At 41.9% G+C, this 27576-nt stretch overlaps 1 protein-coding gene across 2 annotated transcripts; it reads left to right on the top strand.

Moving 5' to 3' along the window:
- The first annotated feature begins 557 nt into the window (after window positions 1-557).
- Window positions 558-27006, top strand: acana (aggrecan a). Of its 2 annotated transcripts, XM_077229351.1 has the most exons (19): window positions 558-724; window positions 6186-6268; window positions 6405-6785; window positions 6886-7060; window positions 7518-7645; window positions 7728-8021; window positions 8205-8552; window positions 15607-15781; window positions 16083-16210; window positions 16492-16785; window positions 16901-16984; window positions 19056-20672; window positions 21151-21264; window positions 22026-22139; window positions 23412-23570; window positions 23665-23747; window positions 23888-24032; window positions 24117-24299; window positions 25684-27006. In XM_077229351.1, the coding sequence occupies exons 2-19, from the start codon at window positions 6190-6192 to the stop codon at window positions 25764-25766; spliced, it is 4584 nt and encodes a 1527-aa protein (XP_077085466.1). In that variant the 5' UTR covers window positions 558-724; window positions 6186-6189; the 3' UTR covers window positions 25767-27006. The 2 variants fall into 2 exon arrangements, with proteins under 2 accessions (XP_077085466.1, XP_077085467.1); XM_077229352.1 differs by lacking the exon at window positions 22026-22139 and having other exon boundaries at window positions 592-724.
- The last annotated feature ends 570 nt before the right edge of the window (window positions 27007-27576 follow it).

Consider the following 27576-nt stretch of genomic DNA (forward strand, 5'->3'; position numbering starts at 1 on the left):
TAAAGAGCACATCTGTAGGTCGTCAGTAGCCTATCCCAGCTAACAGGGATAATGTTCTCAGAACATTACCTAAATTTAAATTTAAAAAAGCCTACTGAAGGCTGCGTCAGCCGAATGCACAAATGTAGCCTAAATGAACTCGAGTTTTTACTCTAATACTGCCGTGATGTTTTACTGTCTTCACAGCTATAGCACGTGTAACGAAATTTGAATTTTAACTTGAAGGGAAAAAATTATCTGAAATTATTCTAATTGGGTTTGATGTTTAAAACCAATACCGCGTTGCATTATTCAAATGGGAATATAACATCATGTCAATATATTAGCCGTCTAAAAGGCTGTCATTGTTCCTTCCAATGATGTATTATGGCTCAAAAAGGATGTCGACATAAATATCGTCATGCTTTGCGTAGTCTATGTTAGGCTCAAACTTTTCTGAGGCTCTGCGTATAGCCACATTACATCATACGTGGAAATTTTACTTTTTCTCCACCTCTCATTCCTTAGCCCCCCTTCCAGCTCCGGTCCAGTTAAACGTGTTCCCCTCTAAAGAGAGTTTCTTTCTGCTTCTCATTCTCCGGCCAGAAGCGCCTCTGAACTTTACTGCACACGCGACACTTTTTATCACGGGGTTGGACTGAGAGACGCGCGCGCCCTTAGAGAGCTGAAAAAGCATCTGCAATCAAGGACTATAAGCGTTTCAGAAGGACACTGCATCATACAGGTGATGTACATTTTGGCTTTATGTTGTGGTTGCTCTGGCTGTACAGGTGAGCACTGTCCTAGCATCTCTGGCTTGATTAAGTGTATCCTGGGTAGGCTACATTTAATGATTAAATTAATGTGAGATTAATTCAAGCTGAAAGTTGTCAACCATCTCTCATTATTTCACATGGATTGAGATGGTATTAAATATTCAAATATCTGACAGTTACACAGTAAAGTGAATCAGATTTGATCACTTAGAAATTAAAGTATGTGAAGCATGGAGATGTTATGGCAGCTGCATGATGTTAAAATATGAATCGGAATAATGAAAAATATGCAATAGGCTACTAACCATTATATTTTGAATCTTGACTGAAAGTGGTTTTGTAATAGGAAATATTTAAGATATTTTGCTTAAATCGAAGATGAATTAAAAAGTTAATTTTGTTGCTTTTCCATATAACTTATTATTTTAGAGAAACATGATTTATATTCAAATGTGTTATGTTGCTGGTGTTCTTAAATGCAACCTTTCCTGACCTTCAGCAAGCTATGCCTTGGTATAGATACACCAGAAAGCTCATACCTTTCATATGTTTAGGCAGTTCAGGTCTATATGTCAGAGCTAGTCAATACTTATTTTGCTTATACAGGGATATCCACTTAAAAATTTTGCTTTTGACTTCTGTGATGCTTTATGCTGAAGTTGACATTTCAGATGGATTAGACCTCAACAACTGACTTACTTTCCCCCCTTCTTACTGTCTTTTCAACATGTGTGCTGAAAGACACCGGCTTTCATATTTTATTGACCTGTAAGGTATAATATTGCTGGCTATAAAATTGTTAAATTAAATTATTGTGGATGAAATGCATCAAAAAGTACTTTATTTTCAAGTGGGTTTTGTTACGGTACAGATGACAGAAGATGCCAGTGCGAGAAAATGAGGTTTATTTATGAATAACTGGAAGATGGTCCAATGAGTGAAGTAGCAGGCACAGTCTCTGTGGTAGCGCAGGGAGCAGATGGGCAACCCGATCGTCCGAGGAATGATGAGAGATGAATGGAATCCTCAGGAAGACGGCAGGCAGACAGAACTCAGTGAATAATCCAAACGGGAACAGTTAGCACACGACGAAGACCAACACAACACGGGGAAACATACAACAACGATTTGACAAACACAAGACGAAAGACCATGAGCTTAAATAGAGGCCACTGATCACTGATGATCATCAGCGGCTGATCAGCGACCACGCCCACACACACACAGCACAAGAAAGAGTCAGTGAATTCATGAACCGTGACAGTACCCCTCCCCCAGGAGAACTTACCTTGTTGATTGTAATCATCAATAAGGGATTGATCCAGAATGTCCCTAGCAAGAACCCAGTTTCTCTCCACCGGACCGTAATCTCCCAGTCCACCAGATACTGAAATCCGCGTCCCCTCCGTCTCCAGTCCAGAATATGATTGACTGAATACGTTGGTTCCCCATCTACGAGTCGCGGCGGTGGGGGAACCTGGGCTGGCGGATTAATGGGAGAATGAAATACGGGCTTTAATTTGGATGAATTTTCCTGTACACAGGAAGAAGTTTGAGTCGGACTGTCACCGGACTAAGGACTTTGGAGACAGTAAACAGGCCAATGAATTTGGGAGATAACTTGTTAGAAACGGAGCGGAGCGGAATGTTCTTGGTTGAAAGGCACACTTTTTGACCAACAACGTATACGGGAGGTCTTGACCAGTGGCGATTGGCCTTAACCTTGGTGCACGCCCCCACCTGGAGCAGAGTCTCCCGGGCTCTGCTCCATGTACGGTGACACCTCTGGACAAAGGCGTGAGCTGAGGGGACCGCGACTTCGGATTCCAGGCTAGAAAAAATGGGTGGCTGGTACCATAAGCTACACTCAAACGGAGATAGGCTCGTAGGGAACGACTTATGTGTGTACTCAACCATATCTCTCAGCACGTCATTGACGAGTGCCTGGAAAACAGCTGGGGAGTTGGACAGCCCGAACGGCATAACCAAATATTCAAAATGGCCCCTGAGGGTGTTAAACGTGGTTTTCCATTCATCTCCCTTCCTGATGCGAACCAAATGATATGCATTGCGTAAATCCAATTTTGTGAAGACAGAGGCTCCCTGCAACCGCTGGAAGGCTGAAGACATCAACGGCAAAGGATAAGTATTCTTTTCCGTGATGTTGTTCAACCCTCGGTAATCAATAGACAGTCGAATCAGAAATGTATTTCTCCATGGTCTCCCTCTCAGGCATTGAAAGGGAGTATAACTTGCCCTTAGGCGGAGACATACCTGGCATAAGATCTATAGCACAGTCATAGGGATGATGCGGAGGAAGAGAAGCAGCCTGAGACTTACTGAACACTTCCTTCAGGTAGAGGTACTCTGCGGGCACGTTTGACAAATTCACTGACTGGACACCGAAGAACAGACAGACACTAAACAAGACGCATGACATTTAGTGCTCCAGGCAGAGATAGAATTATGACCCCTGTCAACCCTTGGATTGTGCTGGGTGAGACAGGGGTGACCGAGGACAACTGGAATGTGGGGGGAATCAAGAAGTAGAAAGGAGAGTTCTTCCGTGTGGTTGCCTGATGTGATGAGTGTCAGTTGATTGGTAGTGAGTGTAATGGTGGGCAGTTCTTGACCGTTAAGTGTGTTGATGGAAATCTTGTTCGTGAGTGGTATGATGGGGATTTGCAGCTAGCTTAGTCCATGAAATTTCCCTCCGCTCCAGAGTCCAGAAGGGCTTGACAGTGCTGGAATTGGCGAATTACTGCCGAGCCCGATCTTTTACGGGGCAGGTGTTGAGGAAGTGGCCAGCTCCGCCGCAGTAGAGGCATAGTCCCCGGGATCTCCATCTTGAACCTGGTCTCTGGAACCAGGGTCCTGCGGGTATGCAGCTCCAACCACTGAATGCGAGCGTCCACTCGCAGAGCCAGCTCAACGAGTCCATTAAGAACCTTCGGAAGGTCCAGGGTATAGATCTCCTTCTGGATCCGGTAAGCCAGCCCATGCAGGAACATGGCCCACTGCGCTTCCTCTTTCCAGTAACACTCTGTGGCAAGGGTGCGAAACTCGATGGAGTAATCAGTGACAGATTGGTTATCCTCGCGAAGATCAGCGAGTTGACGTGCCGCTTCTCTTCCCGCAACCGCCCGATCGAACACCCTCTTCATCTCCTCCTAGAGTGTCTGGAACGAGGAACAGCACAGATGTTGGTTCTCCTACACCGCTGAGCCGCACACCCTGACAACAGCGTGAGTACGAATGCCACCTTGGTTTGTTTGGAGAAAAAAGTCTGGGGTTGGATAGCAAAGAACATGGAACATTTATTCAGGAATACTCTACAAAATCTTGGCTCACCCGAATAATTCTCCGGAGTCGGTAAACATGGCTCTTATTGACGACTGGATTAGGAAGAGCGGGGGGAACCGGCGGCGGGGGTGGCGCGGTGGGAGTCGCTAGGTGTTGAATCTGATGGATGAGCTTGGACACCTGCGCTACCAAGGCTTGTACAGCGCAACCAGTCAGGGCTAAATTCTCCTCCTGCTGGTCCATCCAAGCGATGTTGCGAGACAGAAATTCAGCCAGCTCTGGTGTTCTCGCTGCATCCATGATGGTCAGATCGTTCTGTTACGGTACAGATGACAGAAGATGCAAGTGCGAGAAAATGAGGTTTATTTATGAATAGGTTTATCTACGTGACAGGTTTATCTATGTTTAATTTGATTATTATCTTGTTATTGATCATTTCAAGACCCTACAGTTTTGTTGTTGACCCATTTTCATCCACATGGTGCCACATGTTGTCCAAGACCTATAATTCTTACAAGACTTAAAATTACTTTTAATTGACTGTAGCACGTTTCATGGTCTGTCTGAGGGGATCATATACATAGATTAACTGTTGCAGTCATTAACTGACATTTGTATCTTTGTAAAGTTACTTACATTACACTATTTTTAGAAATACTGTTGTTTTTAATCAATCGGTTTTCATCAATCTTACCTTTCCACAGCTTTCTAAATCTTGAATGGTGTCCATTTAAGCTTAAACTGGGTGAAACACTACACTTCAAGAAGGACTTAAAAGGAAAAAAATTAGACCAACACATTAGCCATTAAGCCTGTTTACCAAGAAGTTAACTGATTTTATATTATCGTTCTTTTTCATTTGCTCAATCTCTAAACACAGTCCAGAGCACCAAAAACACTGCACACATTTTCCAAATAGCTTAATTGTTTTGCTGTGCTTTATATAAAATGACATAATATTTCTAAATTAGCTTCAACACAATTTGTTTTACTTGTAATTTGAGGGAGCTCATACATTAAACATTGGCTTGTTTAAAGGTCACAGAGTGTATGCATGCATGTATGCATACTTTCTCAGATATTTTTATGTTGTTTGCTTTATAAGATTAGATTTGGACGAGAGGTGGGTGAAGACCATATCTCGATATGGAATAGTGTATAATAAGCTATAATTTCACTATGAATAAGTGTCTCTCTGCTCTAGTAGTATGTGTAGATAAGTCTATGTAGGAAGCGCTGCTGAATGCTCTGCTGCAAGTCAAATAAATAGTGTTACTCCTAAAAGCGGTGCAACACTGGCAGTGATTTATAAAAGTATGTTTGTCAAGAGAAGCAAACCTAAGCTATTTCCCCCATAATACACTGTGAACTAGATGAAACAGCAATCTGTTCCCATGCATGATTGACATTCAGTAATTAACTGCAAGTTAATTCCCAAACCGCCTGGTGTAGAGAGGACCAGCTTATAATGGCAATGAGAACTGTACTGTTCCTGTGGTAATTTTGGGAACTGAAAATTACATGTTGGTTTTTCTCTCTCAAAAACCTCTTATTTCACCAAACCTTTATTATAAATCTGGAAATCCACTTTGGGTTTATTTTACACAGTAGCTATATGCTGTCAGAATAAACCTTTTGAGCAGGGCACAATATATATAAGTTTTTTGGTCCCACTTTATTTTAAGTGTATTTAAATACTATGTGTTAACATTTAAATTAATCATTTGGTTTAGTGCACTTTTGCATTGAACTTATATAAATACCTGCCTGTATTTACAGCTGTAATACATTTATGTTTTCACATAATATTATATAATTACTCTGTCGACCCTTCCCTTGCCCACAATTAAACTTTTTAATGCCATTTTAATGCCAATTAAATGCCACTAAACCTGTCCCTAACCTCACATGTATCCCACCTCAATAACAGCAAAGGATTTTGCAATTTAACATGAACCAAATAAGAACACTGTACCTAACTTTTTTGGGGGATATAAGTACATATCCGTTAAAGACACCTAATATAAAGTGTGACCAAGTTGTCTTCTCACGTACATTGAAAATGCATTGGTTGTTGCTCAGTAAATGTGCAAACATGATGGTGATAACGTTCTCTTAAACTTGTAGGTGAATGATGCTGTCCTTGCTTTTGCTGAGCATGTGTTTCTGGGTCTTCTCAGCCACTGGGTCTTTCAATTATGTTTACACTGGTGCGTATTTATTGTTCAAATCACATAATGAAATTGTTCAGTATTCATGAAAACCTCACTCAGCTGTCTTTTTTGTTATGTCAAAGTGTTGTGATCCATGTCCTTGTTTTTTCCATACCTACATATGTCATCACAGAGCCTGAAAGCTCACTGAGGGTCAGCATACCTGAGCTTCCCCTCCGGCCTCTGATGGGTGACACATTAGTTCTGCCCTGCTACTTCCTGGACAACACAGTCAATGACCCTGGTGCCCCCACCATTGCTCCGTTGTCTCACCGGATCAAATGGAGTATGGTCACCAAAGAAAAGACCACAAACATTTTAGTGGCATCTGAAGGGATAGTAAACATTGACAAAAGGTATCTGGATAGAGTCACCATGCTGGGATACCCCATGACACCCTCAGACGCATCCATTAAGATCACTGAGCTCCATTCCAATGACTCAGGAGTGTATCGCTGTGAGGTCATGCATGCGATAGAGGATAGTCATGCTATTGTGGATGTCCAAGTTCAAGGTACTGCTTGTGTGAAGATCCTTAGAAAGCAAACTATTATGTCTGTACGTGTGTGCTTTTTCTCTCAGAAATGTGAAATGGATGTACTTATGGTTCTTAGGTATTGTTTTCCACTATCGTGCAATCACCACACGATACACCCTTACTTTTGAGAAGGCCAAGGCAGCATGTATTCAAAACAATGCAGTGATTGCCTCTCCGGAGCAACTCCAAGCAGCTTATGATGAGGGATTCCATCAGTGTGATGCTGGCTGGCTCGCAGATCAGACCGTCAGGTCAGTTAACATATCCTCTTAAATTTACAGTAAAACAAGGCAGTTGTGTTGTCTGGAAATTCAACGTAAAAAAAAAGAAAAAAAGGCCAAAATGTTTCAGGTATTATGGGAGGGCATATTGGTGCATGTAGTTTGCAACTTATAAATGTATATTTAATTAAGTGATATAATGTTAATGTATCAATCTACTTGTACTATGGAAATATGCTTTTTACCCTAAAATGTCCTGATAGCCACCATATAGCACATGTGGTACAATAGAAAGCCACATAATACACAGTTTTATATTTACACACAGACAAAACACCATCAGAGGGACATGTCACTACAACAATGCAATAAATATTAATCTACTAACAGAAAATATAACACAAAATACCCTAATTTACATTACTGATAACAAAAGTAAATTGTATTTGTGTGTATATAATGCAAAATGATTTGTTTTGGAATAAAGGTACCCTATTCATGATCCTCGTGAGGCCTGCTATGGAGACAAGTACCAATTTCCAGGAGTGAGGACATATGGAGTGAGAGACGTAAATGAGACGTATGACGTTTACTGCTTTGCTGAGAAAATGACAGGTACGTGTTTGAGATGGCAGAATTAACCGACCTGTTTGAAAAACTTTGAAATGCTAAAAAAACATTTTGTTTCTTCTTACAGGAAAAGTGTTCCACACTACTTCCCCTAACAAATTTACTTTTAAGGAGGCAGAAGCTGAGTGTGCAAAGCTGGGTGCCAACTTGGCCACCACAGGACAGCTGTACCTGGCATGGAAGGGTGGTATGGATGTTTGTAATGCAGGCTGGTTGGCAGACCGGAGTGTCCGCTACCCCATCAACATCGCCCGACCACAGTGTGGGGGGGGGCTGTTGGGAGTGCGTACCGTCTATCTGTTTCCCAATCAGACTGGTTACCCACTTCCAGACTCCCGTTACGATGCTTTTTGCTACTCAGGTACAAAAATAAGATTTTAATATTCCAAGTCTTCTTTATCATTTATGAATGTCTATCTACATCCACATATATTTATAATTGTTTTATCTTTGTCCAATAATTAACAATAGTATGTGAATAGCTGTTGGATTTAATGGAGTAAAAACTGACAAGTGTGTATTGTTTATATATTCTTTTATTTAGAAATGGGTGAGGAGGGTTCAGGCTTATTTCCATTTGAAATCGAGATGACCACAGAGGCCGGCAGTGATTTGCTGAGGGTTGACACAATCACAGAAAGCCCCAAGGTCTTTTTAAAGCCCACCTCCACAAAAAATGAACTACAGGGAGAAGTTGTAACTTATAAGCCCGCAGTAACCACCAGTGTTAAGTTCCCATATACTGCACTAAATATTTCCCAGCTGCCCCTTTCACCACCTCCCAGCTCTGCTGGGGTAGTTATGGACATTGTGGAAGGGGTCACTGACGGGACTGATCTTGGCTCTGATTTATCCCATCTGAATGGAAGTGAAGCTATCATGTCTGCCACAGGTATGTGTCAATATGGGAATATACAGTAAAGAGTAATGTGTTAGGGATTATGCATTCTCTGTGATTTGACACATGGATATATTAATAACTGCGAAAAGACCTTAAATTATGTTTAATATTATTCATAACTTATGTATCTCATTCATGGTGGCTTCAGTCACTTCAGTTTTCTATATAGTTATTGCATATTCAAATTTATCATGACAAAGGCACCCTCAAGGACCGGTGAATTTTATGAGCAGTTTTCTACTATCTACTTCAGCTTTCTCTTTCTTCCTTATATGGTGCTGAGCGTCGGTCCACCTGAATCAATATAAACAAAGATTGCGGGTATATGGTAACTTGATTAGTCAGAGCTTTATCAATGTATAATTGCTTAAATTTGGAAAAAAGTACTATGGCTTCAGAATACTTACACAATACGTATGGGATCATTTTATGGTATATTTTTTATCCTTTGGAGCAATTCCGCTGTGGCTAATGAATCTCTCACAACATCCTACTCTAAGATAAATACTTGAAGTTAAATAATGAAAATGCAGGTTCCCTTTTGAGGGAACTCGCGCTGCGTCGATGACGTTTTGGAAGCGCCCCTGCGTGATTACGTTTGAAGCACATGTGTCAACTTGTCCAATGGCGAGAATGAACGTCATGGGCAGGTGACTTCATGACCAGGAAAGGATAACAGCACATCAAGTTAGACCAGCGTTAGCTTCTGTGCCTCAGCAAGCGCTCTGTGTCAAACTCTCTGTTATATGTATTGTTGTCTGTCACGAAAACAGTACAGCTCAATCAGATATTTATTATGGCGTCCAAACAATCATTCAAGTTGTGTGCTTCTCCCTGCCCTTGTTATCTTACGGGTGGGGATACACACAAACTAATTGTGATGTGTTTGGGAGCGGAGCATGCTCTGTCAGCCTTCGAGGTGACTAAATAAATAAGGGACTTCCATTTTTCCACGACCTCCATAAAGAGCTATCAAGGTCGTGGAATAAACCATATTTTAGAGCGTGGAGAGTAGAGCACAGTATCGGGTGTACCCCTCGGCCTGCGAGGGGCAATTGGGGTATGTGGCGAGCAGGACGAGTGATTACTAATGAGCGACACCTGCACGACGTAACGGTCTCGTATCTCTCACAGAACAGTGGAAGCTTAAAAGGAGGAGCGACGATAGTGAAGGACGAGAGAGGACAGGCCTGGACTTATGTTGTGTTTTATTTTATTATGTGAGACAGGAGTCGTCCGTGAGGAGCTTTCATTTTGTTTGTTCTTTTCATTTTACGTTTCATTTTTTTCATTTTCATTTTGTATTTGTTTATTCATTTTGTTATTAAAGTCTTTAAATGTTTGCCAGTTCCCGCCTCCTTCTTTCCACAACATCTAACCACGTTACAGACATAAAAGACAAAGATAAATATTTTCTGTTGGACGCCCCGCTATTGCCTCCTGGCCTCTTTGGTTGAGCAGTTAACACCGTTGTCGAGAGGTTTCAGGAGGCGAAAAAGCAAGCGGAGGCGTTCAAACAATATCTCCCTCGCCATTAACAGGCCCCTGGGGCTGCTGGGCATGACCAGCCCCAGCCGTCAAGCTCCTCATACCGAGCGCAACAGAAGGAGAGTTTCGCTTTTCATTGTGAAAAAGTGAAAGCACTCTTAGCGAAAGAAGCTATAGAACCAGTTCTGCCATCCAACAGAAGCTCAGGGTTCTACAGCCGGTATTTCTTTGTTCCAAAAAAGGATGGTGGGGTGCATTCCATTTTAGAACTTCTTCTTCTGAATCGTTAAGTCAAGAATTGTGACTCAAATCAGATCCGAGGACTGGTTTGTCACGATAGATCTGAAATTGCACCAGATTCTCTAGTGGTCCCTAGGGAAGTTACTCTCCCTGAGAGCAGCCTATATACCAGGACATCAGAATATAGGAGCAGACATCCTGTTGAGACAGGGGCTGAGGCCCTGGGAATGGAGGCTCCACACCGAGTTGGTGGAGCACATTTGGGGATTTTATGGCCAGGCACAGTTTGTTCGCGTCTTAGGATATGTTGCACTGTCCACTGGTTTTCTCTAGGCTACGTCTGTATGCATCCCTGGCCGAGTATGCATCTGTACGTCTGAATGCATCCCTGGCATCACTGACCAAGGCTACGTCTGTATGCATTTCCCCCGATTGCTCTGCTCCCAGGAGCTCTGGAGAAGGTCCACCTGGACGGAATGAGTGTTCTTTTAGTAGCTCTGCACTGGCCAAGCCGAGTGTGGTTTTCGAACCTAATATCCCTTCTCGACGGCTCTCCCCTGGAGCTGCCGGTCAGGAGGGACCTTCTATCTCAGGCGGGGGGAGCAATCCTCCATCCCTGCCCAGAAACATTAAACCTGTGGGTCTGGCCTCTGAGGGGGCCCGACTCATAAAGTCTGGTCTCTCAACTGAGGTTGTAGAGACCATACTGAACTCCAGAGCTCCGTCCACAAGGAAGCTATACGCCCTGAAATGGAGAGTTTTTACCTCTTGGTGTTATCTGCCACAATGGGATCCTGTTAATTGCACTGTTGGTTCAATACTTGAGTTCCTGCAAGATCCTTTTGCTTCAGGGTTATATCCTTCAACACTGAGGGTTTATGTTGCTGCTATTGCTGCCTACCATGCCCCCTTGGGGGGTTTATCTATTGGAAGAGATCCTCTTATTATACGTTTCCTTTGTGGCACCCTGAGGCTGAGGCCTGCAGTTCATACCAGAATTCCAGCTTGGGATTTGGCTTTTGTTCTAGAACCGGAGTCACCAACCTGTCGATCACGGTCCACAAGTCGATCATGGAAGCATTTTAAGTCGATCGCGAAGAATTTTCAAAATCAGAGGAAGAAAAACAACATTTTTATGAATTATTATTTATTAATTTAAAATAAACCATGTGTGAGCCTATTGTGTGTAGTAAATGGTGTCTAGGGGATGCGGAGGCGCACGCGCTGTTACAATGACGTCATTGTTGCCACGAGCACCCTTCACGCTCAGGCGGACGCGTCGAGTATAAACAAGGCTTTACGCTTTAACCAGCTCAGCCACTTCACACTATGCTCACATCAAGCTCTTCAAGCTAACGATACGCATGATTATTGAGGTAATGAATATTAGTAGGTCTGTAATTTGTGTGAAAATATTTTTGAAGAATTGAAGGATGACTGTTGTCATAATATTTTGTATGCTAGTTGCACTTACCTGAGTATTTCCATTTTGAAGTGTTTGAAATATGTTTTAAAAAGGAAAGTGAAACAGCACATTATTGGCATTGGCCAAAATGGGGGTGGCTTAGCGTATAAAAGTCAGGCACGAAGGCTGCGTCACTGATTTCGACCAGCACGCAGAGGAAAGAGCCTGAAGAAGCCGGTCGTCTTCGCCGCCTTCCGTGCCTGCTACGCCATCCGGCGACGAGTATCCTTTTAGTGCTATTGCTTTCTGTGAGTGTTCGCCGCTGCGACACTCACTTTCTAAAAGAGCGTGAGCCGTTTTTCCAAAAATGCCTCGCATTCCTGTGGCTCGTGCAGAGCCCCGCCCAGCGCCGGAGACCGTCATGAGATCTACGCTCTCTGTCTGGGCCCGGAACACACAGCCCTCGCCCTGGATTTGGGAGGCTGCGTGCACTGTGAAGCGCTTTCGCTGTCGACCCCGCAGGCTCGACTCGAGGCCTTCACTGTGGATACTGTCACTCCGCCCTCTGGACCGCGCAAGAAGAAGCGCCATTCACAGAAGCAAGCGGAGCCTGAGGTCACGCTGAAGAGCTCGCCGTATTACATCCCGCCAGCTTCTCCTTCTCCGCCCCTCACGGACGCACCACTGCCTGCTTCGGCCCTCACTGCCACCGCCTCAGGGGACGAAGCTGAAGGAATGGACCCAGGTGACAGCTGTTCCATCCTGGCATCGGACAGTGAGGAGTAGTCGAGTTCTCATCACTCCGCCTCCTCCTCGATCCGGGAAGGCTACAAAGGCTACTGCAGCGGTGTATTCGGAAGCCAACGAGCCGGTAATGCAGCCCGCTCGCCTGCACACAACCGCCGTTGCTATGGTGACCAAGACAAATCTCTCAAAAGATGGTTGAGTCCCACCGCGGCCGGACCACCATTGAAACATCTCGCCCTGTCAGTCCCCTTAGAAAGGCTACTGCAGCGATGTATTCGGCAGCCAACGAGCTGGTAATGCAACCCACTCGCCTGCAAATCTCAAGAGTATAACGTCTGGCTATCCGGCTCATGCCGTGGTGCTCTAAGTGTAGAAAATGTGCCCACATCTCAGTGTTTACCCCTACACGCAAGCACGATACCCCGTGTCTCTCACACTCACAGAGCCCACTCTCATAAAGCTGGTAAATGCCGCTCGAGTGCTAGATGTAGGAAATGTGCCCACAACTCTGTGCTCACACCTACTCTCTGCCCGCTCTGTCACACGGCCAAAACAGCCTCATATCAGTCAGGTTACGAATGTAAGTTACGTGCCCGCTTACGAGCGTTCACGCTTACTAATAAACGCCTGGGGCTCTTCGCGCATCACAAAGTTATCTCAAAACATTCCCCGTTCAAAGCAACCGGGACGTCACATGTGAAACAGCCAGCCTTCGCTGTCAGCGAACCGCCATATTCATGCACCGAGTGCGCGCGCGTCGCGCCCATACCTCCGGTTCAGTTTTCCGAGCCCACGAAGCGTGGCGATCGGAACCCGGAGGCTATTCTGTCCATGGCTATGAATGTAAGTTACATGCCCGCTTACTAGCGCTTACGCTTACTAATAAACACTCGGTGCTGCTCGCACATCACAAAGTGATCACAAAACGTTCCCCATTCAAAGCAATCGGGATGTCACATATGAATCTAAGTTATGTGCCCGCTCACGAGCGCTCACGCTTACTAACAAACTTTTTGCCCCGGGCGCCGCTCGCGTATCACAAAACGTTTCCCATTCAAAGCAATCGGGACGTCACAGATGAATCAGCCAGCTCAAAACCCTTTTTCTGACAGCTCTGTCATCAGTTAAACATGTCGGGGATTTACACGCGCTGTCTGTTAGCCCTGCGTCTCTTGAGTTTGGACCAAATTACTCTGGTGATAGGGACTCCCTTCAGAGCGCAGGTCATTTCTCTATCGGCTCTGCCAGCATCCGATAGTGAGAGTGATGTTAATCTCCTCTGCCCTGTCAGGGCTTTGAGGGCTTACATTACGCGCTCTGCCCCTTTCAGGCGCTCGGAGCAGCGCTTTGTTTCGTTTGGTGGGTGCACCAAAGGTCTCGCCGCCTCGAAAAAGAGCTTGTCCAGATGGATAGTGGATGCTATTGCATCCGCTTATATGTCTAAAGGTCTGCAATGCACGTTGGGCGTCAGGGCTCCTGTTTCCCACTTATCTATGTTCTCCGGGAATCCCTGGGACTCATGAAGTGGATGCAATGGGTTCCCGTAGCGTAAGCAACTTACGCGATACGAGAGAACCTCTCGTAAGAGAACATTCTCGGTTACATACGTAACCTCGGTTCTCTTTAGAAGAGGGAACGAGTATTGCGTAACCTGACCATGCAGGCGCCACGAGCGATTTTCGCTTCAGCTGATGAAACCAGTGACGCAGCCTCCGAGCCTGACTTTTATATGCTAAGCCGCCCCCATTTTGGCGAGCTGTGACGCGTAGAGGGCGCGAAGTCACGCGCGAGGCTCAGTGGTAGGCTGCAGCAGTTGCCGCAGGGCAGCCAATGAGCACGCAAGATAGCCTGCTCTAGGTCTGCTGGCTGCTGCACTGCGTTGACAATAAATGGAAAATTAAGGATCATTTTTGGCTTCAATATCTCGAGAAAAGATGACTTTACCCGTAGCGTAAGCAAATTACGCAATACTCGTTCCCTCTTCTAGAGAGAACCGAGGTTACGCATGTAACCGAGTACGTTATATACTATTTGTATAGTTAAATAAGTATTTTGCTAGTGACTAACAGGCAACAAAGAATGTCAAAGTAGAACTACATTGTGGCCTTGTTTTTTCATAATTTTTTGCAAGTGGTAGATCTTGGTTTACATTTGGACTTGGGATGTGAACTTAGGCTTGAAAAGGTTGGTAACCACTGTTCTAGAAGGTCTATCTGTCGCTCCCTTTGAGTCTCTTGATTCTGTTTCAAAAACATTTCGGACCCTCAAAAATGTGTTCCTTCTAGCCATTCCCTCACTAAAAAGAGTACGAGATCTCCAGGCCCTTTCGGAATCTCCATCGTGCCTTGAGTTTGCACCCGGGATGGTCAAAGCGTTCCTCTATCCGAAACCTGGATACATACCTAAGGTTCCAACCAATGTACCACGGCCTATCGTATCGCAGGCATTCTGTTCTGTTCTGACTGGTCTTCACCGCTTACGTTTGTCTGATTTTATGACCTAGACATGCATACCCCTGGGTCTAGGTTCTTGGCCGTATGGGGTTCGGGCATTCTCATTCCCAAAGCGTCATCGATGCAGCGCAAGTTCCCTCTAAAGGGAACGTCTCAGGTTACAACAGTAACTCTACATCCCTGTGCAATCCACTTGCTTCAGCCTTTTCTAAGCTAATGCCAGTCTAACTGGATGTGCTTTTATCCTTTCCTGGTCATGACCTCACCCACGCCATTGGACTAGTTGAAACATGTACTTCAGACGCAATCACGCAGCAGCGTTCCCAAAGTGTCATCGACGCAGCGCCTCGTTCCCTACTCAGGGAACTAGGGTTACAGTCGTAACCTGAGACAATTTCTTTATACCTCATCAAGAGTGAACTACTGAATTACGCTAAACGCTAGTTTATTAAGCTAGCTAGAGTGACACCTTACTCTAAAACGTACTAAAATATCACAATGACTTTACAATCTATTAAACTCGATTTTTACATTTTTTGATTATACAATTTGAGTAGCATATAATAACCCATTAGATTTGATTATACTATAAGTTCATTACAAAATTAAGTAAACTGTATACATAAATGTTCTAACTCTACCATTTTTTTTTCGTTCTCATGGTAAATTGGACAAATCTGTTGACACCTGTTGTTGCTAATTCCCTGCACAGGGGTGGTCTTTCATTACCGTGCAAGCTCCAGTCGTTATGCCTTTGACTTTGTGGAGGCTCAGCTTGCTTGTAAGAGCATCGGTGCAGTCATTGCCAGCGCCCAGCAGCTGCAGGCAGCATATGAGGCTGGTTACCATCAATGTGATGCTGGCTGGCTCTTAGATCAGACTGTCAGGTAGGATTGATCGATAAAGTCTTTGTGTGTGAATGGTATATATATATATAAGTAAAGTAAAATTTAAGTAAAATTATAATATATAATATACAATATATATATATATATACATATGTATGTATGCATTTATTTATATAATCTTACAAATATAAGTATGCAAAATATTTGTGGCTGGGCAGATGACAAATGTTTCAAGGGGTATGATCTGTCTTAGCTGTGATCTGTCCAACCTGCACTTGTTATACAGCAGGAATATACTTTATATTTACAAATGTACTGTATGTAAATTATGGCTATACAGGTATCCCATTGTGTCTCCACGTGACAAATGCTCTGGCGATTTGGAGCATGTTCCTGGAGTGAGGTCTTATGGACTGCGTCCTGCCGCTGAACGCTATGATGTGTACTGCTATGTGGACAAACTGAGGGGTAAGAGACTTTACATAAATATATAAAAACTTTTATGTGGACAAAGAGTGGGTAAATACATAAATAAGTAAATAATTAAATAAATGGATTTTTACTTTAATTTTTTGAGAGTGAAAAAAGAAGTTAAAAAAAGAACTTTTTCTTGGGGATTCCCCCCCCCCCCCCCCACACACACACCCTCTCCTAAACATTTCATTGTCAATGGGATTCTCTTGTGGGATAAATAAACACTCTGAAACACTCTGTGTAGCTTGAGTTTTAAGTAAATGTTCACATTTCAGGGGAAGTTTTCCATTCAACTTCATTCAAGGGATTCACTTACGATGAGGCAGTGGCTTACTGCCAGGACCAGAATGCCTCCCTGGCCTCCACAGGAGACCTTTATGCTGCTTGGAAGCAGGGTTTTGATAAGTGCCGTCCTGGCTGGCTTCTAGACCACAGCGTACGTTACTCCATCAATAATCCCCGGCAGCAGTGTGGTGGAGGGATGGCTGGAGTTCACACAGTTTACATGTTTCCCAACCAGACGGGCTCTCCTGACCTGCACTCCAAATACGATGCATATTGCTTCAAGGGTAAATATAACATATATAGTCAAATACAGGCCATAAAGTGTAACGTCTTTGAAATGTAATCTACGTCTGTTGATACAAAATGATTCATTACATATTTTTCATGTTTTATATATAGTGGATCTGGCTCTATCTCCGAATAAGAGAGTGAAAGAGGAAAAGATAGTGAACATGACTTCCTTGCCTGATCTCCTCAGACCTGGTATGTATATCAGGATATATATATAGGAGTCAAAGACAAATAAGAATAATAAATATGCCTGAAATATACATACATACATACGAATAATTTAAAAAAGAATGTTTTAAAAATGATCTGATATTTGATATTTATTCATTCATAAATATTATAACGTATTATTGGGGGAATCACACTGTGACATTTTACAACATGATCTAACCTTGCCTTGTCATAAAAGTTAAATAAAAGTCAAGTGATCTGAATTATTGAACACATAAGGGGCTTTCACACCGGGTAGTTCTAGGAACTTAATTCTATGAACTAGCCACCAGGGTGGTTCCCCGAGAACTAATGGTTCCCCTAGGAACATTTTCCCAGTTGCATTCTCACCACCAGTAGGAACTCTGAAGTGACGTAAACCGTGCTTGTTGTTGTGACTTATATTTTGATGGCGAACCTTTATTTTGATGGAGCTGAGAACGCCATCCAGAGCCTGAGCACACAGTGCTGGCATTCTCCGTGTTCATTAGTTTACGATCTGTCTAACAGTCCTGTCTAATACGTTATTAGATAGAACTGTTATACATAGAAAGACAGTAGCTAAATGAAAAGGTATTAGCATATGCCGTGTGGCTGATGTCCAGTGTTGCTGTCTGAGCAGAAATACATAATCATGATGATCTGATATTTAAGAGGCACATCTATCACTGTTTTCCATGTTCGTAGAGTTCGTTTCTGGGGTAAATTTAAAGGCTATAATCTGTGTTTACACAGCTTCTTTTTTTTTTTAAATGGCGGGTGCTGGTGCTCCACGTACACTAATGTTACTGGTAGTTCCTACATTGCTGGTTTAGACCCTACTCTGAAGTAGGAGCAAAATTGTTTCCTCCAAAAGGAGGTCCTATGAATAAAATCGTTCCTAGTTCCTGGGTACTTCCGCCAATAGTTCTAGGAACAATGAAAAGGTTATAAAGGTTATAATTAATGAGGGTCTGCATGTTTCTTTTGATTGTTATAATCACACTTGGTAATTGTTTACTCACCCTCTTGTCATTCCAAACCTGTATGATTTTCTTCTGCGAAAAAACAAAAGGTGATATTTTGAAGAAGTTCGAACCAAACAGTTATGGTTACCATTGACTTCCACTTAGTCCCCCGCCCCCCTCCCAACAAAAAAAAAGAGAGAAAACACTGAGACATTTCACAAAATATATTATTTTATGTTCCACTGAGAAAAAGAAGTCATATAGGTTTTGAATGATGTGAGGGTGAGTAAATGATGACAGAGGGTGCTTCTCATTTCTTATTTGTGCATCCTCGTTTCCTTTCCTCGCTTCCTTTCCTAGCGCCTCAGCTCCTCCCCCTGTAGGTTGTGAGGGAAGGACGCAAGGAAAGAAAATGAGGATGGAGGAATCGAATGAAAGCTTTTTTTATACATTGGAATATTTGATCATTCGAGCGTCACTTCACAGCGTCATCAGCAGCGCTCAAAGCATCTGCCCTTATGTTGTTGAAGTTTTTTTATTTAAGAAATTTATAATGAATAATAATAAAGCAAGATACCCTGTTGAAATATGTGAGATGTGTGGTTTACATAAACTGCATAGGTAAACTATAATTTAAAAAGATTGTGACCGATGTGAAGGGGGAGGAGAATGTATACGTGCGTCATGTTTAGTCAATGGAACAGTTCCGCATAGGATACACCTGTGTATCCTTGCTCATGACTCCTCTGAAAGCCTCCTCACTCCTCGTTCCTCGACTCCTCGCGGTGCAATTAGAGAATTGAGATGTCCTTCAAGATGGCTGTGCTTGATTGGTTTCCGGGTCATAGGATGGAGGACAGAGGAGCGAGGAGACGAGGAGGGATATTGAGAAGCACCCGGTATGTTCATTTTTGGGCGAACTATCCCTTTAAGTCGCTGTATGTATGAACTGCATTGTAATGTATGTTTGAATAAATAGAACAAAAAAAAGCCAACATGTCATTGACCCATGTCCCATTGTAACAGCTTGTAACTTATGCGCCAGGAGTGTTCACTTTATTTCGGGTGCAGGCCCTTAGATTCTCTGTGTGTCTCTGTTTCCTCAGAGAGTACCCCTATCACTACTTCCATCCCTGTGGAACCCTCTGGATCTGGTGCATCTGGGGCCAGCAGCACCGACGATCTGTTGAGCAGTGGGAGTGGGGATCAGTCGAGTGGATCATCTATTGCAAGTGGAGACTCCTTAGGGACGAGTGGCTCTGACGATATGTTGAGTAGTGGAAGCGGTTACCAGCCAAGTGGATCATTTGTTTCGACTGGAGACTCTTCTGGGGCCAGTGGCACCAACGATCTGTTGAGCAGTGGGAGCGGGGATCAGCTGAGTGGATCATTTGGTTTCAGTGGAGACTCTTCTGGGGCCAATGACAATATGTTGAGCAGTGGGAGCGGTGATCAGCCGAGTGGATCATTTGGTTCCAGTGGAGACTCTTCTGGGACCAGTGGCACTGTTGATCTGTTGGATAGTGGGAGCAGGGATCAGCCAAGTGGGTCATTTGTGTCAAGTGACTCCTCTGGGGCCAGTGGGAGCGGGGATCTGCCAAGCGGGTCTGGAGACTCTTCAGGATCTGGCAATATCCGAGTAATCTTTTCAGAAAGTTACACAGTTTTATCAGGAGTTGGATCAGCTTCAGGGAGACCTGAGGAGGCTGGGGAGGGAGTCACGGAGATCCTCACCTTCCCCTTCGGTCAGAGCTCAGACCTCTTTGGTATGGACACCTCTGGATCAGGATCAGGCAGTGGGTCAGGGTATAGCTCTGAAGAAAGTGGATCTACCTCAGACTTTTCCAGCAGCTCAGGAGAAAGCGACGAGAGTGGAGATCTTTCTGGCATCTCCTCAGGATCAGGTTCCAGTGAGGAGTCCTCAGGATTCCCCTCTGGAGGATTCAGTAGCATTTCATTAATTGATGGCAGTGGCATCATCATGGTTGATAACCCACAGGTAAAGGTGTCCACTGCTCAACAATTAGAACAAGAATTAGGTGGAAGCCATGTGGATTTCAGCGGATCAGGACATATATCAGGGTCTGGAATGAGCAGTGATATCTCTGGAATGAGTGGTGATATCTCTGGGATGAATGATGATAACTCTGGTATGAGTGGTGATATCTCTGAAGTAAGCGGTGTCCACAGTGGCTCTGGGAGTGGTTTAGCATTTTCTGGTCTGACATTTTTGGAGTCTGGCTTCATTGATCGCACAAAACAATCTCGTGAACAGGAAGCTTCTGGGCTCTTGTTTTTTGGGTCTGGTGAGGGAAATGGATTTACATCTGGAGGCTATGCCACTGAATCAGGAGAAAGATCAGGGGAATCAGTTAGCGGTGATATCACCTCCTTTACCAATAATGGCATGATGGAAATACCCAACAAGCCCTTCCAAGGAATGGAGCTAGGAAGGGGAGAGGTGGAGTATAGTGGCAACGTCAGGCTGTCCTCAGGTAGTGGAGATGACCAAAGTGAATCCACGGCAAACTCCAGTGATGCTCCTTCAGCTGTACTACCTGCTCAAGGGCCATCAGGCCTGTACAGTGATGCTGCAGGGTCTTATTCAGAACCAGAGGGAATCATCAGTCAACTTGACGCTGTTACTTCTGCGGCTTTGTCTTCTACCACAGAGCCTGCCTCTTTACAGAGTCCATCTCTCACCGAAGGACCTGATATGAATGGTGAGATTCCTTTTGCATAATATTTGTTAAAATATAGAATAGAGATTCATGACACATCGATACCATATCCGTTATTGGCCAGTATTAATTTTTTTTTATTGTATTATGTTGGCCAGATTTGGATACTTAAATTTCTGGTGAAAATTAAAGAATTCTTTCTGGTGGCGTATGCAGGACTTTTCAAATAATTTAGTCCACTTGAACCCTACCTCACTTTAACTGACTGGAAGCTTGCATTAATTTTTTAGTGCAACACACTATCAAAAACTGATGGATAGAACCAAGTCCCTACCCTACATGTTTTTTATTTTTTTGATAATCTGTTACAATTGGATGATTATCGCCCATAGCATAAAAATAATACTCATGGGTGCATCCTAATATAGATATCTATTTCTACTCACCTCTGGGGACAAAAACTGCTCTTTGTATCATGGTTTCATGTCTTGCTCTCTCTCTTTCTCAAAAACCATAACAGCCTCTCTTAACCCATGTGATTCGAACCCTTGTGGAGCTGGGTTGTGTTCAGTGAAGGATGGGGTGGGCCTCTGTCACTGCCCACCTGGACTGCATGGAGAAGAGTGCCAGTATGGTGAGTCAGACTGAATTGAATCAGTTATATCATAAGGTCTTGCAAAGTCACATAAATTATGGGAACTTTTCAAAATGTTGTGTTTGACATTTTGAGAAGCATTTTATTATGCCTTTCACATATGTTGTTGCTGATATTTGTGTTTAAATTAATCAAATGATTGTCTCTAAGTGTCTCACTGTTTGTATTTCATTTATGAATAACTTATGTTCAGTTTGCTCATGCCCGATTCGTGTCCTCACAGTCCATTTTACAGGTTATGTGGCATGTGTGTGGATAAGTAATTTTCAACTTACTCAGCTCTTGTGTCCAGATGTCTTTTCAGTGACTGTTCACCTGTGTTGTTTTTGTTCAGCTGTGCCTTTGCTGCAGTCTGGTTTAATCAGCACGCCTGCTAACACCTGGTACATGCTCATACTACTCGTCCATCTTCACATGAATCTGAACTCTAAAATTCTGCCTCTGTTTCTGGGACTGTAAGAGTGCTGATCTGCTCCTCATGAGAGGCATAAAAACTCATCCCAGGTCAGCGCTCTTACAGTAACCACTACTGACTCTGATCTCTCCTTCAATGTACCACAATTTACTGAGTGTGTCTTCTCAGCTTATCAAAGTATTGATGGTATAATTATTCAAGAGATTGGCTTACAGTGTAGAAGCAGCTCCATGAGTTCTGATTCAATGATGCTCTCTGCTAAGCTTGGCCTACCTCAGGGCATCTTCATAGTAGTCAGCTTTAATCGCTAAACCTTTATTTGCAGAGGTTGATGTTTGCCATTCAAACCCTTGCACCAATGGAGCCACCTGTGTGGAGGTAGAGGACACTTTCAAATGCTTATGTCTGCCCAGCTACGAAGGAGACCGCTGTGAGATTGGTATGAGGCTGCTTCAGCTAATTCTACTAACGGTCTTTCAAAAACCTTCAAGGTGACACACAACTGTAGATGTCGTTATGGTGCAATGAGTGTCCCACAGAAACAAAGGACGTATTTGTTTTTTTGTGGAGATTTTCCCAGTCCATTTCTGGAAATCTGTTGCAGTTTCGCGGCTAAACCTCAGGGTCATACAGGATGAAATGATGTGTTTGCAGCTACTGTAAAAATATAGAAAGAAACTACAACCCTTCAGTAACTCAGACAGAAAGGGGCAGACTCTCTGAGGGAACTGAGGGAAACAGAAATTTTCCATCTTAGCAGAGACCAAAAATATCTCATTTGATAATTTTCTGCGGGACGTTTCTCTTGGCTTCATATGGAATTTAATCGTCAGTCTACTGGAATACTTACGATTGTGGAAAATCACTTTATCTGATAAGCTGATATTATGTCACGTAAAAGGCATTTGCTGCTTGCTTAAAACACTCACTGGTTTTAAACACTGAAAGATAAAGTGACTTTATCCATATCCCTCACCACATTCCATCGTACATCTGTCATTTGTTCCCTATTTGCATGTACAGTAAGTATTAAAGGGATAGTTCACCCAAAGATGAAAATTCTGTCCTCATTGACTCACCCTCATCCAAGCCTTTTGTTCAATTTCTAAATGCAAATGAAGAGATTTTTAATGAAACCTGTTAGATTTCTGTCCCTCTATTAAAAGTCAATTTCATTTTCCAACTTTGTTACTTCAAATACAGTAGCATGAGAACCAATGAGGTTCATTCTCGCATGTCACAGAAGTACAAGTGAGCTTCCGTTTACCATATTTGATGTGCTTTAAGTATGTGTGTTGATCAATGTTTATATGTGAATAAAAGCATAAATTAAATCTATATATAATCAAATCATATAAAGAGATTTTTTTTTTCTCTTCAGAAGACTTAGACTGCTTGATTTTTATAGATAACTTTTAGATGTCTTAAATTTTTTAAAGCTATGCAAAGTTTTGGTGGAATGGACTTTCCATTGGGGGAAGGGACAGAAATATCCCAGGTTTCATTAAAAACACCTTCATTTGTGTTTCGATGATGAACAAAAGTCTTACGGGTTTGGAATGACGTGTGAGTAAGTGATGACAGAATTAAAATTTTTTGGGTGAACTATCCCTTTTATCCTGTGTCAGTGACGATACATTTTGTGATTGTGGTCTTAGAGGTAAATCACCTGGTGAAACATTGTTAAATTTGCCACCTGATGTTGGTTCAGATCTGCACAGCTGTGAGGAGGGCTGGACTAAGTTTCATAGCAACTGTTACTTGCATTTCTCGGAGAGAGAGACCTGGCTGGACGCTGAGCAACGCTGTCGAGACTTAAATGCTCACCTGGTGAGCATTATCACTCCAGAGGAGCAAGCCTTCATAAACTGTGAGTGCCATTATGCATCTCTGTATGTGTGTTTATGATTCTAAGTATGTGTGTTGTTTCTCGATTACAAGTAATCAACCTCTTCTTGTAACAGCATACGCACAAGACTATCAGTGGATTGGACTGAATGATAAAACGGTGGAAAATGACTTCCGTTGGTCAGATGGGACCCCCCTGGTATGCCTAAATCTTGCCGAGAAGTTATAATTCTACAAAAACACTCTTAAACATAACAGTAGATGGCGATAAAGAATCTTTGTTTTTAAGAGTGTATAGCTGTTTGATTGATTGTAAGACTTTTCTCTTCCTCTGCTTAGCAATATGAGAACTGGAGACCTAACCAGCCCGACAATTATTTTAACTCTGGTGAAGACTGTGTTGTAATGATCTGGCATGAAAATGGCCAATGGAATGACGTTCCCTGCAACTACCACCTACCTTTCACATGCAAAACAGGTCCAGGTATGCACACCACCAAACACAAACAAATCTCATCATTGTAAGAAAGCATGATGTGATGTTTGAATTTTACTTCCTCTCTTCCAGTGTCATGTGAACAACCTCCTAAAGTGGAGAATGCAAGGATGTTTGGAAACAAGAAACATCGTTACCAGGTGAATTCTATCATCAGATACCAGTGCAGTGAAAACTTCATACAGCGCCACCTACCTGTGATCCGCTGCATGGCAGATGGACGGTGGGAGAAGCCACAAATGCAATGCATATCAAGTAAGCTATTTAAGCATTGCCAAAAACTAGTGAAAACCAGTTTTTGTTCAAATCTGTTAAAAAAACTTGATATTTAGATTAAAAAATATAATATATATATATATATATATATATATATATATATATATATATATATATATATATATATATATATATATATATATATATATATATATTTACACTACAGTTCAAAAGTTTGGGCTCAGCAAGATTTTATAAAATGTTTTTGAAAGAAGTCTCTTATGCTCAACAAAGCTGCATTTATTTGATCAAAATACAGTATAAACAGTAACATTGTGAAATACTATAACGATTTAAAAGAACTGTTTTCAATCTGAATATATTTTAAATTGTAATTTACTCCTATGATGGCAAAGTTGTATTTTCAGCATCATTACTCCAGTCTTCAGTGTCACATGATCCTTCATAAATCATTATAATATGCTGATTTGCTGCTTGAGAAACATTTCTCATTATCATCAATGTTGAAAATGGTTGTACGTCAGAACGCCGGCTCATTATTGGCCGACGCTGTTCACGTGAGCACCACAACACATGGGTGTGATGCTGATGCAGAAGCCGGCCAATGATGAGCCGGTGTTCTGACGTAAAACCAGGAAGCGCTGCGCTGGGTTAACTACGTAAACACATAGTAGACAGCTCAGTTAAAACAGCTCAAACATGCATTTTAGTCTGGAACTAGCCTTAAAGGTGCATTGTGTAATGTTTAGGAGGATCTGTTGACATAAATGCAATATCATATACATAACTATGTTTTCAGTGGTGTATAAAGACCTTACTTAATGAACCGTTATGTTTTTATTACCTTAGAATGAGACATTTCTATCTACATACCGCGGGTCCCCTTACATTGAAATGCGCCGACATGTTTCTAAAGTAGCCCTAAACGGACAACGCGTTTCGTTACAATGTTGTTCTTCGTTAAAAACTCAGCGAATAAAACACTGACACAATAATGAACAAGTAACAGTAATTTTCGCATAACATATTGTTTTACTGAATAATAAAGTGAACATCATTTCTTAATTTATCTTTGTAAAGAAACCTCATTGCTGAACAGGCTACTCTCTGTTATCTCAGACGATGACATCTTTTCCTGTCGGCCACCATAACTTTTGTTGGTTGCAATTCGTAACCTCACCACTAGATGCCTCTAAAAATCACACACTGCACCTTTAAACCTTGTCTGTGAAACCGGGCAAATACCGTATATTTTAATCATACCCTTCCCTTACATTTAAAAGATAAAAAAAGAACAATTGATTTAAAATAACTATTTGTTGAATCTCTTTTGTCTATGTACTGTTCTGTAATGTTCTGTAAAAGGTACTGAAATGTTTTCTTTTTGTTTTTGCATTTATAGAGGGAAAATCCGGACTGCAAAAGGAATCTTCTGTTCATCACTCTCATAAAGCTAGTAAAACAATATTGGAGAAATATCTCTAAGGACACTTTAAGAGTTAGACTTTGGTTATTAAAACAGTACAAGTTTTATATTTATTTTCCAAGACACTGAATTAAGAAAATACATTTCTGATTAAAAAGTGTTATTTTCAAAGATAAGTGCCCATCTTGTATTGCCATGATGCAGCGATCTGTCTCATCCCTGCATTAAATATCAGAGACTAACAAATCAAATACTAGCACTATTCTTAAAGATGTCTGAAAATTTTAGCAGAAGGTTTTCCTTTTGGTAAAAGGCACCGAGTGAAGAGCTGGAAGTGCCCAGTTCTTCCTCTTTGAAGGACACAAAAATATTCTGTTTCTCTGCTAGTATGCCAAATTGTAGGTACATTCACAACGTACATGATGAAATGTGAAATATGAAAACCTAGAAAAGTTTATAGCCATAAAACACGTTTACAAAAAATCTTATTTATTTCTAATACCTAACCAGACAGATAAGAATACAACTTGCACAAGGATGTCATTATTTTGTTATGCCTGATTCATAATATGATGTGAAATGAGATTTTTTGATTTCTCACAGTATAACACATAGTACATCCATCTTTGACTGGGCGTATCCGTCTTTTCCTCACAAAAGCCATAAATACATAAACAACATCAGACAGGTGGTCAAATCCAGTCAGATTATGAATGTAAAACCTAATCATGGAAATTTACTTGATTGTCAGATGTGAACCGTTCGCCCAAGACTATGCAGGGCATAGTGCTACAAGAATGATCCTAGATCAGATCTTTCTAATAATAGGTCAGATAGAACTATTAATGACAAGTGCCTTGAGAATATTTTACATTTTGCCTGTTTCAGTGAAGAGACTGCTTACTTAGTACAAGAGGCTGTGCCTCTTTCATCCCAAAGGCTCTTTTATAGAGTATAGCTTTATTTTCATCTGATACAGTTGAAATGACGAATGCAGCATGAACTGCAGAAGATGCACAAACATTTCTTAAAGGATTTTTTTTTCTTATAAGTTACAAGCAGAACCATACTCTATGGCATAGAAGACCCATCATTTATTTCATTGAGATGGATGAGTAACACAATTCAATAGTGTAAACATGGGGGGAAACTATACTGTCATTGTAATAATCTATTGTTTATAAATTAAGAGCTTTTAATATTTTCCAAGAATGTCTTCAGATGATCTTTGTGTTTGAATAACTGTATTATAGCAAATGCAACTACTTTCCATTAAAACATTCCATACATCACGTTTAATACAGGACTGATTTGTGTGTTGGCCAGTAGAGCAAAGAGTAGGCTAAGAGAGGTTATTCACAATGTAGCCTATTGGAAAGAAAATGGGGTTTACCTCACCCAACCCAGTCTAGAAATGTATTTTAAAACAGATGATAATGTTTGCCTAATCGGGTGGAGTGGAAGAAATTAACTCCCTGTGACTGAATAGACCCCTTTTTAGCCACTTCGGACCTGTTTCTCCTATGTCGCCCAGAGAGCCTTGTTACAGAGTCTGTAGGCAATGCCTACTGCCATCTTCTGGCCTATTTAATGCATGACATCTGTTCTGGTATTTTTGTTGTCTACAAATGCCAGAATATTAAATTGCCAAAACAGCACTAAACATTAAATATATTTACAAATTCACATGCACCGACCAATATCTATAATATACTAACTAAACACTAAATGTATTTAAAATGTGTTTGCTATTTCAAAATATTTACTGCTATATTATGTAATTTTTTTAACATAAGTAATAAATATTTAAAAAAAAACACACACACACAAAAAAAAAAAAAAACATTGCTATTACTAGTCCAGGGACAT

The sequence above is a fragment of the Siphateles boraxobius genome, unplaced genomic scaffold (assembly GCF_051911475.1).
Source record: "Siphateles boraxobius isolate OS27281-9 unplaced genomic scaffold, OSU_SipBor_1 130, whole genome shotgun sequence".
Lineage (NCBI taxonomy): Eukaryota > Metazoa > Chordata > Actinopteri > Cypriniformes > Leuciscidae > Siphateles > Siphateles boraxobius.